We start from the raw sequence: 15,726 nt of genomic DNA, 5'->3' as shown, positions 1-15,726 counted from the left end.
TACCATCCCTGCTCCCCATTCCGACCCTCATCCCGTTCCTCATCCCCATCTCTACTCTTCATCCTCTTCCTCATCCCCATCCCAATCCTTGCTCTTCATCCCATTCCCAGCCCCACCCAGCACCGGACACCCCAGGCCACCCCGGAGCAGAGCAGGAGGGTGGGAATTCTTCCCCCAGCTGCCATCCATCTTTCCCTGTTCCACCATGGATACTGGGGACATGGGAAGGACAAGGACATCCACGGTGAGGGGCACGGAGCGAGCGGGAAGCACAGCAGGAACAGCTGGAGGACAGTGGGATCCTGGCATGGATAAACTACCTTCCTCCTCCTCCTCTTCCTCCTCCTCCCTTTCCACCCTGAATGGACTTGGGGGCTGGCTTGAGCCTGACCCCCATCCCCTGGGAAAGCAGCAGGGCCAGGCCGGATAAATCCATCTTTATTCCAAACCACATTATCAAAACCGTTTAAAAAGCAGCTTAAAACCCAAAACCTGACAGTGAGGGGACCCCAAAACAAGCAGAGCCCCCGGCACGGGGAATGGGATCCCCTCTGCACCCCAAGCTGGCTGGGCTGGGCCAGCATCCCTGGTGAGCAGGGAATGTGGGAGCTCTTCTCCCACTCTTGGGGTGTGTGGGGGCTTTTGGGGTGAAGGCACTTGTGGCACGTGTGGCAAGGCACAGCCCCCAATTTTGGGGTGCTCCCAGAGGGATGGGGGGCCCCCAGGACCCCTGGGAGAACCGGGAAGCAGCGCTGGGGGTGCAGGGGGCTCAGCAGAGCGCAGGGACACATGCTCGGGATGCTTGGGATGGTGGAGCCAAGCTCTGGGGAAGCTTCAGGGGAGCTCAATCCTCCCGGTTCCGGGGCCCCCCAAACTTCTGGCGCCGCCGCAGCTCCTCCACCTTCCACTCCAGGCTCTTCACGGCCGCATCCAGCCGGGCGCTGGGATCCGGGGATGCCACCAGGCTGCCCAGGAAGGTGTAGAGCAGCCACAGGCCCAGCAGCATTCCCGCCTGCACCGTGGGGCTCTCCTGCGAAGCCGCCACGTGCAGGAAGGCTCCCAGGAAGAAGAAAAGCTTCACGCCACGGAGCAGTGGGAGCAGCAGCCTTCGGAGCCGGGCTAGCACCCAGGATCCCACCAGGGCGGCCACTGCCCACAGGAGCACCCTCTGCACTTCCCCGGGAGCCAGCGCTGCTGCTCGGACCAGCCGGTGGCCTGGGAATGGGATCTGGGAGTCAGCAGTGGCACCAGGAATGGGGGCAGGAGCCGTCCCACGGGGTGAGCCCCACTCACCGTTGATGCTGGAGGCGGCCAGGAGATCCCCCAGGATCCCACAGAGAGTGGTCAGGGCTGCTGAGATCCCAGAGGAAACGATCCAGAGGGTGGTGGAGAGGCTCTGCGGGGAAAGATGGGGAAAAGGGAGTGGGAAAATGTCCCGCGCCCCTGCACAAGGAACTCCAGGGAAAGTTTGGGAATGGGCATCCCACCTCCGCCACCATCCGCAGGGGCTGGTGTCCCACCCAGTTTTCCAGGGTGTCCCAAGTGGATCTTCCCAGCCGGAGCAGCAGGTCATCGGAGGTGGTGGCATGTCCCCGGAATCCCTCCTGGCCATCCTTGGTTCCGTCCCCCGCCGATCCCATGAGGAATGGGATCCACAGCAGCAGGGCCAGCAGGGCCTGGTGCCCCACAGGTACTCCCCATCCTGGAACCCGGGATCTGTGGGCAAAGAGACATGTGGGGGTGCTGGGAGGAGGAAACCCTGCTGGTTTTGGGGTCCACCTGCTGGTTTTGGGGTGCCCCAAGCAGGAGGGGAGGCTGGAGGTCCCACAGCCCAGTTCCATGCCCCCCCTCAGCACAGGCCTGGGTGTCCTGGCTATTTTTGGGATAGACCAGAGTCAGCGGGACACAGCCAAGGGCACCGGGCCTGGCTGGGAAGGGGGGGCACCCCTTCCCAAAGGAGGGAGCGGGGTGCTCCAGGAGGGGACACTGCCACCCCCGAGACCCCCCCTGCTCCCCATTTCTCCCCAGTCCCCCCAGGATCTCCCCAGTCCCACTGTGCCCAGCCCCGCCCAGTTCCCTCCATTCCCCTGGAACCCCGATCGCCCCTGTGCCCGCCCCTCCGCTCAGGGCCCTCCACCCTCCACGATCCCCCAAATCCCCCCAGACTTCCCTGGATCTCCCCAATGCCCACTGGATCCTCAAATCCCTCTGTGCGCACCCCACCCACATCTCCGGGGTGTCCGGGATCCCTCGGATCCTCCCAGGATCCCCCCCAGGCCCCTCTGTACCCACCTCCCACTGTCCCCCCCCCTCCCCGCAGGATCCCCCGGGTTCCCCCGGGATCCCCCCCAGGACCCCCCCCCGCGGCTCCCTCATCCCGCCTATCCCCCCCTGGAGCGCTCCCCGCCCACTTTCCCTCCATTCCCCCCCCGGCTTCCCCGAATTTGCCCCAATTTTCCCCGAATTCCACCCCCCACCCCGGGGTCCCCCCCGACCCCCCCTCACCGGGGCTTCCCTCGGCTCCGCCGCGGGGCACGCCGGGAGCTGTAGTCCCCGGGACGGCCGCGGGGCACGCCGGGAGCGCGGTCCCCATGGCAACAGCAGGAGGCGGGAGGCGGTGCGCGGTGCACGCCGGGAAGCGCCGTTCCCGCCGGCCGGGGGAGCGCGGGGGATGCCGGGAGCGTTTCCGGTTCCGGCGGCGGCGGCGCACGCGTGAGCGCTCGGGAGCGGCGCGGGGGCCGCGCGCGCCAACCGGAACCGGAACCGGGATCCCGGACCGGAAAGGAGAACCGGAAACAGCTTCGGAAGGGCAGCGGGGCCGTAACCGGCGCGCCGCGACCCCCCGGCCTCCGCCATGGCGCTCATCTGCTCCAGTGAGTGCGGAGAGAGAGCGGCCGCGGGAGTGCGGGGGGGGGGGAGCGCTACCGAACGGGGCGTCCCGGGCTGCGGGGCGGGGACAGTCGGGGTCTCACAGGGGGATCACCGGGCAGGGAGTTCCCAAAGCCTGTTCCCGTCCCGTCCCATCCTTCCCTTTCTCCCGCAGTTTCCAACGAGGTCCCGGAGCACCCATGTGTGTCGCCGGTGTCCAACCACGTGTACGAGCGGCGGCTGATCGAGAAATACATCGCGGAGAACGGCACCGACCCTGTCAACAACCAGCCGCTGTCCGAGGAGCAGCTCATCGACATCAAAGGTGCCGGGAACGGGCGTGGGAAAGGCTTTCCCGGGAAAAGCGCCTCTCCCGGGAAAAGTGGCTCTCTCGGGGGCGGGAATGGCAGTGCCCGAGGTGTTCTGGGGTTTGAGGTGCCAAACTCAGCTGTGGAGGCCGGGAAGGAGAGGGGCGAAGGAGAGATGGTGAAATGGCAAAGGCAAGGGATGGGAGTGCCATATCCATAGGGATATCAGGGACATGGATGATGCGTCCATCTTTCTTCCAGTCGCCCACCCGATCCGGCCCAAGCCCCCCTCGGCCACCAGCATCCCGGCCATCCTGAAAGCCCTGCAGGACGAGTGGGTGAGTGAGTGCCGGGGGGGCTGCCGGGGGGCCGGGATCCCGGCGCTGTTCCCCGGCTGACGGCGGCGCTTCCCGGCAGGATGCCGTGATGCTGCACAGCTTCACTCTGCGGCAGCAGCTGCAGACCACGCGCCAGGAGCTGTCCCACGCCCTGTACCAGCACGACGCCGCCTGCAGGGTCATCGCCCGCCTCACCAAGGAGGTCACTGCCGCCAGAGAAGGTGACACGCACACGGGGCATTCCCACATCTGGCATTCCTGGGAAGGGGTGCTGGGAAGTGCTTTATCCCGGTGTTCCTTTAAACCTGTCGTGTTTTTGCAGCTCTGGCCACGCTGAAGCCTCAGGCCGGGCTCATCGTGCCCCAGGCGGTGCCGTCAGCGCAGCCCAACGTGGCCGTGAGTCCTGCTCCCCATCCCGGCCCTTTTCCCGCTCATTCCCAACCCTTTTCCCACTCATTGCTCCTGAATTTCCTCTCTGCATGTCCCTTCTCTGTGTGCCACGCAGGGCGCTGGCGAGGCCATGGATCTGGGAGAGCTGGCAGGAATGACCCCAGAGATCATCCAGAAGGTAGGGGCAGTGTTCCATGTGTTCCCCTCTCCATCTCTCCATCGCAGAATTCCTGCTCTGTGCCCACCCTCCTCTTGTTTTCTAGCTCCAAGACAAGGCCACAGTGCTGACCACGGAGCGTAAGAAGGTGAGTGGCCTTATCCAAGGATTTAGAGGGAGCTGGGATGTGCCATGCTCCAGCCAAGGCTGATGTTTATCCCTGATTTTTCCAGAGGGGCAAGACAGTCCCAGAGGAGCTGGTGAAGCCAGAGGAGCTCAGCAAGTACCGGCAGGTGGCCTCGCATGTGGTGAGTGCTGGGAGGGGAAAAGACTGGGAAACTCCCACATGGAGCTGGGAATTGCTTCTTGATTGCTTTTGGGAGGGTTTTGCTGCTTGTGGCAGTAATTTGGGGTTCTCCTCCCTCACACAGGGGCTGCACAGTGCCAGCATCCCAGGAATTCTTGCCTTAGATCTGTGTCCTTCCGACACCAACAAGATCCTCACTGGTAAGGGAGCTTTCCTGGGGGTTTCCCAACTGGGAATAGATCTCTTTCTCTGTGTTTTTGGGAATTTGAAGGGGAACAAGGGACATAAGGCAGGTGGATTTGGGTTTGGTTGGCCCCACACTCCCATTCCAGCGCTTTCCGCTCGGTTTTCCAGGTGGAGCCGACAAAAACGTCATCGTGTTCGACAAGAGCTCGGAGCAGATCCTGGCCACGCTCAAGGGCCACACCAAGAAAGTCACCAGCGTCGTCTTCCACCCATCCCAGGTGCGTCTGGCTCTTTCCTCACTTCCAGGATGCCTCAAGTCTGGATATCAGCACCCTTCTCCGCTGGAATCTCCTGCTGGGAGTTCTCAGAGAGGTGAATTCTTCCCGTGTGAACCTTCTGGTGTTGTCCTTGTGCAGGACTTGGTGTTCTCGGCTTCTCCCGACGCCACGATCCGGATCTGGTCCGTTCCCAACGCCTCCTGTGTCCAGGTGGTCCGTGCCCACGAGGGCTCCGTGACCGGGCTCAGCCTCCACGCCACGGGTGATTACCTGCTCAGCTCCTCGGATGATCAGGTGAATCCCTCCCCATCCCACAGCTCCCACCTTTGCTTCCCACCCTTCCCATATCCAACGCTCTTTCTCTCTCCCAGTACTGGGCTTTCTCGGATATCCAGACCGGCCGCGTCCTCACCAAGGTGACGGATGAGAGCTCTGGATGTGGTAAGCCTTGGGGTCGATTATCCCATTCTGGGCATCCCTTGGCTCTTGGAGTTCATGGGAGCTCCTTTGGAGGGCTCTTGGTAGCCTTCCCAACCTTCCTGAGTCTTCCCAACCCTTCCAATCTCATCAACCTTCTTGAGTGTTCCTAACTCTCAAAATATTCCCAACTCCCTGTATCTTCCCAACCCTGTGACTCTCCCCAACCCTCTTGAGCCTTCCCAACCTTCCAACTCTTCCTAACCCTCTTGGGAGTCTTCCCAAGCGTCTGATTCCCTACTGTCTCCACAGCTCTCACCTGTGCCCAGTTCCACCCGGACGGGCTCATTTTTGGGACGGGAACGATGGATTCCCAAATCAAGATCTGGGATCTGAAGGTGAGGGCTGATGAGAATGTGTGAGAACAGGGGTTTGGGGTGTCCGAGCTTGGTTGGGGGATCAGTCCAAGGAGCAGGACTTTGAGGAATGTTTTTGGAGGTTTCTCCAAAAGTCCCAAGGTTCCAGCTGCAGAGCAGCCGCTGGTGACACTGTGACCATGCAGGCCGGTTGGGAACGATGCCACATCCCAGCTCTGTGATTCCCTGTGCCCACCTTGTCCCCAGGAACGCACCAACGTGGCCAACTTCCCGGGACACTCGGGCCCCATCACCAGCATCGCCTTCTCCGAGAACGGATACTACCTGGCCACGGCAGCCGACGACTCCTCCGTCAAGCTCTGGGATTTGAGGAAGCTCAAGAACTTCAAGACGTTGCAGCTGGATAACAACTTCGAGGTGTGTGATGTCCCTCTCTGCTCCAGGGGTTGTGGCATGCCAGAAAAGCCTTTTTGGGAGCTTTTTAAATGCCTTGTTGTGATTCTTCTCTGCAGGTGAAATCCCTGATTTTCGACCAGAGCGGGACCTACCTGGCACTGGGCGGGACTGATGTCCAGATCTACATCTGCAAGCAGTGGACAGAGATCCTCCACTTCACAGGTGAGGGGTTCTGGGAATCATGGAAGTGGCTGGGGCGGGAATGGGACAAATCCACTCGCAATTGTGACCGTGGATTGTTTTCTGTCCCCAGAGCACAGTGGTCTGACCACAGGAGTGGCCTTTGGCCACCATGCCAAGTTCATCGCTTCCACAGGCATGGATCGGAGCCTCAAGTTCTACAGCCTGTAGCCCTGGAAGTGGGGCTGGGATTTTTGGGATTCGGGGTGGGAGGTGGGTGGGAATATCCAGGTGGGATTATCCAGGTGGGATTATCAAGCTCCCCTGTTGTAGCTGTTGGTGTAAGGGAAGTCAGACATTGCCTTCCCCGTGCTCCATGGATTTATTGTTTAGGTTTTTTTCCCAATTCTGTGTGTTTTCTGCCTTTAGATTGTTTTGTGATTGTAACTGATTTGACAAAAAGCCTCAATCCCGGTGCTGGTGGAAGTTAGAGGCCGGGATGTGTGGAAGGAGGGAGGGAGGGGAGGGAGGACTGTGCAGTTTTGTAAGCAGTTACTTAGTTTCAGTATGGAAATAAAGAATTATTCCCTGTCATCTCAGCTGGAAAAGGCTCCTGTCAAGGGCTGGGGTGTAGCAGGGTGGGATTTGGGGGATCTGTGGCTGCTGCCAGCTTGGGAATGGGGATGAGGGACCCTCTTTCCTCCCCTCCAAAGGACAAACCACCCTTAGAGACGTGTTTTGCACTAGTTTTATTTTTCCAGCTTTCCCAGAGACATCCAACAGCACCCAGGTAGAGGCTGGAGCTGGAAGGAGGAGGAGAGGGAAGAGATAATTTAGAAGGATGAAGGGGTGTTTGGGAGGAAGGGGTTTTTAGGGAGCAGAAGGCACTTACTCCTCAGCCTCTCTGCTGAGTTCTCCCTCTCTTGGGAACCTCAGGAAAGACAAGGCATCCCTGGGATGTGACTGTCCCTGTGCTGTCACCTGTGCTCCTATTCCCCAGAGACCTCCGTGCTCCTGTGGGGAGCAGCAGGTTGGCTTGGGAAGAGTGGGACATGTAGAGGTCTTCCCAAATCCCTGGAGGCTCCCAGACTCACGTGAGGGCACTCCCAGCTGGCAGGAGGGCCGGCAGGGCTCCGGCTGGGCCAGGTGGCACACGGAGGCGCTGCAGGAGATGTACACCTGGGAGCCACAGGAATGCCAGCCTCACCTGGGATCCCCAAAAAGGGTCCCCGAGCCTGAAGAGATTCCCAGGAAAGCATCCCCAAGCCTTGAGGAACCTCCCAAAAGTAGCGTGAGCTTCCCAACAGGAAAGGATTATGGGCAGCTGAAAGTGAGCTCAGTGCTGGGGTGGGTTTGGGGGTGTTGGGATGAGAGATTCTCAACACATGGATTCAGGGGGATCCCCCTCACCTCCCCCTCCAGCACAGCCATTCTGGGGGGCTCCACAAAGGCAAAGGTGGAGATGACAAAGCGCTGGTAGTGGCTTGGGAAGGGCAGCTCTGGAGACGCCGGACCCATCGGAATCAGCCGTGTCCTGTAGTTGTCCCCTTGGAAGGGACACCTGGGTGGGAAACAAGGACACTGTGTCAGCGCAGTGACCCCCTCACTTCCATCTTCCCATCCTTTTCCACTTACCCTTCCACCAGGATGGGCCACTGGGGCTGGGATGTGGCGTGGGAGCCAGGGGAGGCCCAGCAGTGGTGCAGCACCAGCACCAAATTGGGATCCGTCTTCTGGAGCAGACGGACTTCCACGTAAATGGGGTCCCGGAGCACCCTCACCAGGGGGAAGTCACCCACAGCGTGGTAGGAGCTGTAGGATTCGTCTGTGGGAATGTTGGGAGGGGTTGAGTGGGATGGGGAGCGGGATGGGGAGAGGGATAGGGAGCACTCACCGGTGGCAATCCGCAGCTGGAGCCCCAGCGGGCCCGGCATGGCCAGGGGGGCGGCCGTGGGGGGCACGGCCACCTCCACTCCCAAGGGAAGGAGGTCGCTGGAGTTGTAGATGCACCGAGCTCGGAGACTGGGGAAAAGAGGGAGAGAAAAGTGGGAGACTCCCAAATCCTCCATCAGCCCCTCCTTCACCCAAGTTGTGGGGACACCACCGGGGATATAGCAGGAGCGAGGGTTGGTTTGATCCAAGGGGGAATCCAGGCTCTCTGCCTCGATTTTTCCACCCTCTTCCCTTACATGTAGACACTGTCCCGAGTGACAGAGCCACGGGGGGATCCCTGGACATCGATGGTGGAGATGAGCTGGTTCTCATAGATCAGCATGTCCTCGATCACCTGTGCAGGGAACACCGGGATGGGAAACATCCCGGGGGATGCACGGATCAGGATTCGAGGCAGGAGGCAGCATGTGGGCGAGTTTTTCATTGAAGTTCTGGAGGGACTGGGGGCATCCTGGGCGCACTTCTATCCTGGAGTGACCCCACCAGGCCCACCTGGGGGTTCTCCGGGGTTTTCCCGCCCTACCTGGACGGTGGTGCCGCAGTGGGTGACCGGGAAGCGGAACATGACGAAGGCCTCGGACACGTGGCGGGGCTCGCATCCCGCCTGGCCGCTGGCCAGCCGCACGCTGTCCAGGTTGTACGGCAGGGCCACCATTCCCCGCGGCACCACCAGGACAAAGTGTCCCTCCAGCAGGCACTGCACGGTGGCTGCGACACCACGGAGAGGCTCCATCACTCTGAGCACCCTCTCCCGGTGGGTGCTGGGGAGGGATTTTTGGGACGTGCCCTCCGGCTGTCCTACCGGTATTCCCGTAATAGCAGGGCGTGGTGCGGTCCATATCGTCATAGCAGCATCCCGCCTGCAGGCATGCATCCCGTCCCTGTGGAGCCACGCACGGCATCCGGCCCACCGGCACCTGGCACTGCTCCCGGGTCAGCTGCGTTCCTGGAGGGAAGCAGAGAGGGGGCACAGCAGGAATGTGGGTTGAAAAAGCACCTCGAGGCCATTTCCCTTTGTCCCAGCATCCCATCTTCCTGCCTTACCTGCCCCTGGCGAGGGGTAGAAGAGCGCTGTAGGCTGCAGCAGGCTGGGCTGGGTGTGAATCCCAGGATGCAGCAATCCAGGCTGGGGCTCAGCCTGGAGTCCAGGGCTAATGAAACCTGGCCAGGATGAGAGTCCTGGGTGCACCAAAGCCGGGCTGGGATGGAGCAGCCCAGTGTGGCCTGGGAGCCCGGTTTGGGAGTTGGAGGGTTGACCGGGACGAGATATTCCTGGCTGGTTTAAGAGCTGAGGTCCCGGGTGCAGGAATCCTGCTGGAGTCTGGGCACCAGTGGAGGTCAAGCCAGGCTGGTTGGGGGATACAAACCCTGGGCGAATCCCTGGTTGGTTTTGGTATACAGACCCTGGGCGAATCCCTGGTTGGTTTTGACCCACAGAATGCATCATCCCAGGCTGATTTTGGGATACAGACCCTGGACGAATCCCTGGTTGGTTGTGGGATGCAGACCCTGGACGAATCCCTGGTTGGTTTTGACCCACAGAATGCATCATCCCAGGCTGATTTTGGGATACAGACCCTGGACGAATCCCTGGTTGGTTGTGGGATGCAGACCCTGGATGAATCCCTGGTTGGTTGTGGGATGCAGACCCTGGACGAATCCCTGGTTGGTTTTGACCCCCAGCATGCATCATCCCAGGCTGATTTTGGGATACAGACCCTGGACGAATCCCTGGTTGGTTGTGGGATGCAGACCCTGGACGAATCCCTGGTTGGTTTTGACCCCCAGCATGCATCATCCCAGGCTGGTTGTGGGATGCAGACCCTGGATGAATCCCTGGTTGGTTGTGGGATGCAGACCCTGGACGAATCCCTGGTTGGTTGTGGGATGCAGACCCTGGACGAATCCCTGGTTGGTTGTGGGATGCAGACCCTGGACGAATCCCTGGTTGGTTTTGACCCACAGAATGCATCATCCCAGGCTGATTTTGGGATACAGACCCTGGGCGAATCCCAGGTTGGTTTTGACCCACAGAATGCATCATCCCAGGCTGATTTTGGGATACAGACCCTGGGCGAATCCCTGGTTGGTTTTGACCCACAGAATGCATCATCCCAGGCTGATTTTGGGATACAGACCCTGGACGCAGGTGCCCCGGCTGTGTCTGCCCCCCGTGATGCCCCAAACTGGGATGGTTTTGGGATACAAGCACTGGGCGAAGGAACCCTGGCTGGCTCTGCCCCCCAGGCTGGGGGGGCTGCACTGCTGGGTGGAAGAAGCTTCCCTGGATTTGGTTGACAGGATGAACCCCACCAGGCTGGGACAGAAGCCCCGACTGGGCTGGACTGGAATGGTGCGGGATCCCGGGAAGCACTGAGCTGGGCTGGTACTGTCCCACGGTGTGAACCTGCTCCACGTGATCTTGGGATGAGAAGTGGGATCCCGTGAGGGTGAGGGAGGACTCCGAGACCTGGTGCAGGCCGGTGTGGGAGAACACCATTCCGCTGTCCCGGGTCTTCTCCTGGGTTCCATCTGGGAGCATCTCAGAGCCACCTGGCTTGGGGCAGGTCATGTTGACCTCGTAGGAGGTGATGGGGATCCCGCTGGACAACAGCTCCTCCAGCTGCACCCGCAGGACGTAGCGGTTCTCCTGAGGGGGGACACGAGGGACAGTCACCCCCATCCTGCTGGAGGGGACCATGGAGGGGACGGGAGCGTCACCTTGAACAGGACGTGGCAGCCCTTGTAGCCAGAGGAGAAGATGACAGAGCCATCGTCCCTGGAATTCAGCCAGTGGAGGCAGATGGAGCAGTTGGCCACGTCAAAGCGGGAGCCAAACTCGTCTGGAGGGACACCATGGACACGGGGATGTGACACATCCATGTGCATGGAAACCCCCCAGGCAGCAGCAACAGCTCATCCATGCCATGGGGGCTCATCCCACTGGGACACCATCACCACAGAACACGCTGGGACTGCGGGGAATCCCAGAGAAATGCAGCACCCCAAGGGGATCCAGGGAGTCCCCCACTCACCCAGAACCTTGAAGCGGACAGTGCGGCCATGGGGCGGGAAGACCAGGAGCTGCATTCCCAACTCTCCGCAGTCGTGGCGGTACTGCAGGAGTGCCACCGTGACTCTGGGCCATGGGGACAGGAGGAAGAGGAGCAGGAGGAAGGAGCAGCTCCGTCCCATGGCGGTTACACGGACGGAGCACGGGGCTCTGCGGTGTGGATTTATATCCGGATGGCTGGGATGCGGGGGAGGATCAGGATCAGCTGATCCCGTGGGATGAGCTCTGCCCAGGGCTCCTCGCTCCCCTGCCACTGGTGACCTCAGTGCCCCAGCCCTGTGCTCAGCTCCTGTGGCTGTGTCACAGTGACCAGGGACAAACTGAGCTTATCCCACACTTGGAGGCTGTCCCAGTGACCAGGGAATGGAACTGGTGCCAGGCGGGATGCCCAGCTGGATCAAGTTATCCAGGGGGAAAGGAGGAGGCTGGTGTGTGCCCACCTGCACAGAGCTAGTGGGGACAGCAGTGACATCTGGACATGCCACTTCTGGAATAGCCACGGGACCAGGGGACACAGTGGCATGGTCACAGTGACACCTGAGGGACAGGGAATCAGAAAGTTACCCCAGATCCCTGCTGTGCCCTGCTGGCAGTGCCACAGGGAATCCAAAGTCCTCCATGTGCGTTCCCTGTACCTACCTTTCCCCAAGTTTCCCTTCTGGGATTTATCTTTACTGCGGATTACACTGCATCACCCCTCCCCACCCTTCCCAGAGTGACAGTCACAGCCACTCCCTGTCCCATGCCCTGGGTGTGGGAATGGGGTCACGCCAGGTCCCAGGAGCACAGGGATCCCAGCCAGAGGAGCCAGGGCCTGGATGTGATTCCCTCAAACCTCCTCTGGAAGTGAGGGCAGCTGCAGAGAGAGCAGTGTGACCCCAGAGCCACAGCTGGGCTGATATATGGCCAATGTATGTTCTATATGTGCCCCATATATGTCCTATATATATATATGTGTGTGTGTGTGTATATATATGTATATATATATATACACACATATATACATATATATATACACACATACATATATACAAGATATATATATATAAGATATAGATATATATAGATATAGGTCTAACATCTATTTTATATATGTGCTATATACTTCCAATATATGTCTGGGCTGTCTGTTCTATATGTTCCATATGTATCCAATATATATCCTATATATATGTCCAATATATAGCCAGTATATATCCAATATATCTATCCCACATGTCCAATATACATCCTATATATATCTGATGTATATCCCACATGTATCCAACATATATCTGATGCATCTCCCAAATATCTCCAACAAATCTAAATCTGTGTCCAACCTTTGTCCCACACATCATCCCCCAGGAACACAGGCAGCAGCCACCAGTGGTGACACTTTATTCCCCACAGTGACAATCCCGGTGACCACCACCCCTTCTCCCTACCCCTCACAGCTTCATGGCAGCAACCGACCCCAGATGGAGCTCCAAGAACTGCAGGATCTCCTGCCAGGAATGTTCCTGTGCCCGGGCGTGGGCCTGGAGCTCTCCTCCCCACGCCACTGGCTTGGGAGTGCCGCGGATGGCGGAGTTGCTGCACAGGGGGGATCCGGGGGGCTCGATCAGGTGCCCGGCGCCGGGGTAGGACAGGACCCGGCCGCTCTCCAGCGGCATCCGCGCCAGGGCCAGCTCAGCAAAGAGCTTGCTGTTGAAGCTGCGGTCGGCCTCTCCCACCACAAACAGCACCTTTCCCCGGATCCTCTCCACCGGGATGGCCGAGGCGCGGTGGGCGGCGTCCCGGGGGTCGTCGAAGATGGCCGAGTTGTCCATGGCTCCCACCTCGGTGAACAGGACGCGCTCGGTGTGGTAGGGGATGGCAGGAATGCGCAGATCCTTGTAGAGCAGAGGGTTTCCATACAGGAAGCTCGTGCCGTTGATCCACACCGTGGCCACCACCTGTGGCAGGAAGGTGGCCATGGCCAAGGCCACCTCTGCGCCTTTGGAGACGCCCACTACACCCAGGCCAGGGCCTCGGACCTGAAGGAAGAGGAAATGGAGCCAGCTGGGATAATACTCAGGGATGATACATTTACTGGGACATCCCTGGGTGGCAGGACAAGGGTGTCCTCATGGGATATCCCCCAGTCCCTGGGACATTCCTGGTGCTCAGGATAGCCCTGGGACACTACCCCTGGCCACCTGGGATACTTCCTGCTCACCAGGATGAGGATGTCCCCAGGACATTCCTGGTCCCCAGGACAATCCCTGGCCACCTGGATGTCCAGTTGTCCCCAAGCACATCCTGGCTGACAGGTGGCTTTCTCCACACTCCAGGACTCACCTTGGGATGCTGGAGCAGCAGCTCTGCTGCTTCCTCAAAATATTCCAGGTCCAGCTGGGCCAGGACTCGGGGCAGGTCGTCGTAGGCGAAGAAGGCGAGGGCCAGCACGGCAAAGCCCCGGCTGGCCAGGAGCCCTGCCCGGAACTCAATCAGCCCCCCCGCACCCCCAAACAGGTCGATGACTCCGGGGAAGGGGCCCGGACCTGTGGGAAGACAGGGAGAATGTCAGGGATGGGTAGCCACCCCTGCTGTCCTGCATCCCAGAGGTTCCATGGCTGGGCATCCCAGGGGGCACAAGGTCCAGTATCCTGGGGGTCCCAAGATCCTAAGGTTTGATATCTCAAGGATCCCAAGTCTGGATAACCCAGGAATCCCAACTTTGGGCATCCCAGGCATCCCGAGGTTTGCTAACCCAGGGCTTCCAGGGCTGGACAACCCAGGCATTTTATGGTTTAGCATCCCAGGAGTCCCAGTGCTGTTTCCCAGGGGTCCCCATGTTTAACATCCCCAGGATCCCAAGGCTCAGTATCAGTATCCAGGGCTCCCAAGGTCCAGTATCCCAAGGGAATACTGGCTGGCTATCCCAGGAGTCCCAAGGCTGGGCACCGAAGGGCTCCCAAGAACAAGCGCCCTGCCAGTCCCTAGGTTTGATATCCTGGAATTCCCTGCTCCCTGGGTTTGATATCCTGGAATTCCCCGCTCCCTGGGTTTGATATCCTGGAATTCCCCGCTCCCTGGGTTTGATATCCTGGAATTTCCTGCTCCTTGGGTTTGATGTCCCAAAATTCCCCGCTCCCTGGGTTTGATATCCCGGGATTCCCCCCTGCGCAGTGCTCACCAGGAGGCAGGAACAGGGCGCCACGGACCCTTCCCTCACGGATGGGCACCCGCTGCACTCCGGGGCCCACGTACCAGCGCTCGGCCTCACAGGATGCCAGCGGCTGCTCCCGCGGATCCGTGCCCAGGCTGAGCCCGTCCAACACTTCCAGCCGCACGCGGAAGGGGCTGCCAGCCACATCCCGCTTCACCAGCCGCCGGAACAGCGTGTCAGGCTGCAGGAACCACAGCAGCCCCATGGGCCAGACCCCGGAATAGCTGCCCCCCAGGGCGGCATGGAGCCCCGGATCCACCTCTCCCGCTTCATCAGCGCGGAAGAAGGCACGGGATTGGAAGCACTCGCCCTGCTCGTCCTTCAGCCATGCCCGGAGCGTGACAAGTTGGGATGGGGACAGTCCCTGCACACGGATCTGCACCGGCCGGTCGGCCAGCGAGGACTGCGGCGTCACTGTCACCTCCACCATGGTGCACCTGGGAATGGGAATCACCCTGAGTGTCCCACAGGGATTGCCACGCCCAGGAGGGGGAGGCTGGCAGTGGCCTTTCCCCAGGGATCCTCATGGGAGACCCCCAGGATGGGGTCTGTGGTCCAGATAGTTCTGCTGGCATCCCTCCTTCCCATGTCCCTATCCCTCTTTCCCATGTCCCCCATCCCCTCATGGTACCTGTCCCTTCTTTCCTGGTCCTTGTCCCCTCCTTCTCTGGTCCCCTCCTTCCATGATCCCCATCCTCTGCTTCCCTGTCCCCATCCCCTCCCTTCCTCACCCCCTCCCACCCTCTGAACCCACATCCCTGCTCCAAAACTCACCCGGCAGCCGGGACACCCCTTTTCCATGTGTCTCCCAGCCCCGCCATTCCCAGCACCCACTGTCCCCCCTCCTTATCCTCCTCCTCCCCACCCTGGAGCCGCAGCAGGGTGGGGATCCAGGGGCTCCGAGCCCCCTGGTCCTGCGTGCAACCCGCTCCCGCTCCGTGCAGCAGGGCAGGCTGGGAACTGGGATGTTGGCCCCAGTCCAGCCCTGGGAGGAGACTTGTGGTTCTGCTGGTTCTCCCACACCCATCCCAGCAGGAAATCAGCCCCCAAGGGCCCGAGTTTCCCCTTCTCTTACCCTGCTGGGCACAGCTGGGCCGTGGGCTCTGCAGAGGGAGACGCTCGAGGATTCCTTGGAAATCATTAACCCGGAATGGTGAGGGCAGAGACCTCCTGCCCCATGACCCCGTGCCTGCCTGGCACCGGCCACACCCCAAAATTCCTGTCAGTCCCCACATTCCCTGTGGCACTCCCCGCATCCTGGTCATGGGTGGGACACATCCCATTCCAATTCAGGGCCCCCCCCCA

General features: G+C 60.3%; 4 protein-coding genes across 4 annotated transcripts; 1 reads left to right on the top strand and 3 right to left on the bottom strand.

The window, feature by feature from the left end:
* Positions 1–422: 422 nt before the first annotated feature.
* TMEM109 (transmembrane protein 109) lies at positions 423–2,865 on the bottom strand. Its single transcript, XM_036384729.2, is given in 5 exon segments — positions 423–1,215; positions 1,294–1,396; positions 1,488–1,702; positions 2,506–2,739; positions 2,742–2,865. Coding segments are annotated over 5 exon segments (1,047 nt in total). The 3' UTR covers positions 423–844.
* On the top strand, positions 2,758–6,796 carry PRPF19 (pre-mRNA processing factor 19). The gene is made up of 16 exons (XM_036384728.2): positions 2,758–2,873; positions 3,044–3,193; positions 3,438–3,514; positions 3,594–3,735; positions 3,837–3,910; positions 4,020–4,082; positions 4,168–4,209; positions 4,295–4,369; positions 4,493–4,568; positions 4,723–4,832; positions 4,971–5,126; positions 5,204–5,273; positions 5,562–5,647; positions 5,873–6,043; positions 6,139–6,244; positions 6,336–6,796. The coding sequence occupies exons 1-16, from the start codon at positions 2,855–2,857 to the stop codon at positions 6,431–6,433; spliced, it is 1,515 nt and encodes a 504-aa protein (XP_036240621.1). The 5' UTR covers positions 2,758–2,854; the 3' UTR covers positions 6,434–6,796.
* Positions 6,797–7,097: 301 nt separating this feature from the next.
* ZP1 (zona pellucida glycoprotein 1) lies at positions 7,098–11,350 on the bottom strand. Its single transcript, XM_036385105.1, has 13 exons — positions 11,191–11,350; positions 10,877–10,998; positions 10,058–10,805; positions 9,846–9,910; positions 9,200–9,548; positions 8,958–9,101; positions 8,679–8,863; positions 8,392–8,489; positions 8,097–8,224; positions 7,838–8,027; positions 7,613–7,763; positions 7,297–7,381; positions 7,098–7,216 (listed from the first exon to the last, which is right to left on the bottom strand). The coding sequence occupies exons 1-13, from the start codon at positions 11,348–11,350 to the stop codon at positions 7,098–7,100; spliced, it is 2,544 nt and encodes an 847-aa protein (XP_036240998.1).
* A 1,284-nt stretch (positions 11,351–12,634) lies between these two features.
* Positions 12,635–15,544, bottom strand: LOC118687903 (acyl-coenzyme A amino acid N-acyltransferase 2-like). The gene is made up of 4 exons (XM_036385107.2): positions 15,497–15,544; positions 14,389–14,858; positions 13,551–13,753; positions 12,635–13,246 (listed from the first exon to the last, which is right to left on the bottom strand). The coding sequence occupies exons 2-4, from the start codon at positions 14,849–14,851 to the stop codon at positions 12,659–12,661; spliced, it is 1,254 nt and encodes a 417-aa protein (XP_036241000.1). The 5' UTR covers positions 14,852–14,858; positions 15,497–15,544; the 3' UTR covers positions 12,635–12,658.
* Between the last annotated feature and the right edge of the window lie 182 nt (positions 15,545–15,726).

This window comes from Molothrus ater, chromosome 6 (assembly GCF_012460135.2).
Source record: "Molothrus ater isolate BHLD 08-10-18 breed brown headed cowbird chromosome 6, BPBGC_Mater_1.1, whole genome shotgun sequence".
NCBI lineage: Eukaryota > Metazoa > Chordata > Aves > Passeriformes > Icteridae > Molothrus > Molothrus ater.
Note: the sequence above shows the minus strand (reverse complement) of the source record. Positions and strands in the feature narration are given on the sequence as shown.

What these genes read in the sequence shown, in the direction of transcription:
- PRPF19 (XM_036384728.2), top strand. An exon ending in GGTCACTGCCGCCAGAGAAG is followed by an intron (nt 3,736 to 3,836) that starts GTGACACGCACA and finishes GTGTTTTTGCAG; the next exon opens with CTCTGGCCACGCTGAAGCCT. An exon ending in TCAAGATCTGGGATCTGAAG is followed by an intron (nt 5,648 to 5,872) that starts GTGAGGGCTGAT and finishes CCTTGTCCCCAG; the next exon opens with GAACGCACCAACGTGGCCAA.
- LOC118687903 (XM_036385107.2), bottom strand. Translation starts at nt 14,851, where the DNA reads ATGGTGGAGGTGACAGTGACGCCGCAGTCCTCGCTGGCCGACCGGCCG. An exon ending in CGCCCTGTTCCTGCCTCCTG is followed by an intron (nt 13,754 to 14,388) that starts GTGAGCACTGCG and finishes GTCTTCCCACAG; the next exon opens with GTCCGGGCCCCTTCCCCGGA. An exon ending in TGCTGCTCCAGCATCCCAAG is followed by an intron (nt 13,247 to 13,550) that starts GTGAGTCCTGGA and finishes CTCTTCCTTCAG; the next exon opens with GTCCGAGGCCCTGGCCTGGG.
- ZP1 (XM_036385105.1), bottom strand. Translation starts at nt 11,350, where the DNA reads ATGGGACGGAGCTGCTCCTTCCTCCTGCTCCTCTTCCTCCTGTCCCCA. An exon ending in TGTCCGCTTCAAGGTTCTGG is followed by an intron (nt 10,999 to 11,190) that starts GTGAGTGGGGGA and finishes GTGTCCCTCCAG; the next exon opens with ACGAGTTTGGCTCCCGCTTT. An exon ending in CCCAAAATCAGCCTGGGATG is followed by an intron (nt 9,549 to 9,845) that starts ATGCATGCTGGG and finishes GGGTCTGTATAC; the next exon opens with CAAAACCAACCAGGGATTCG.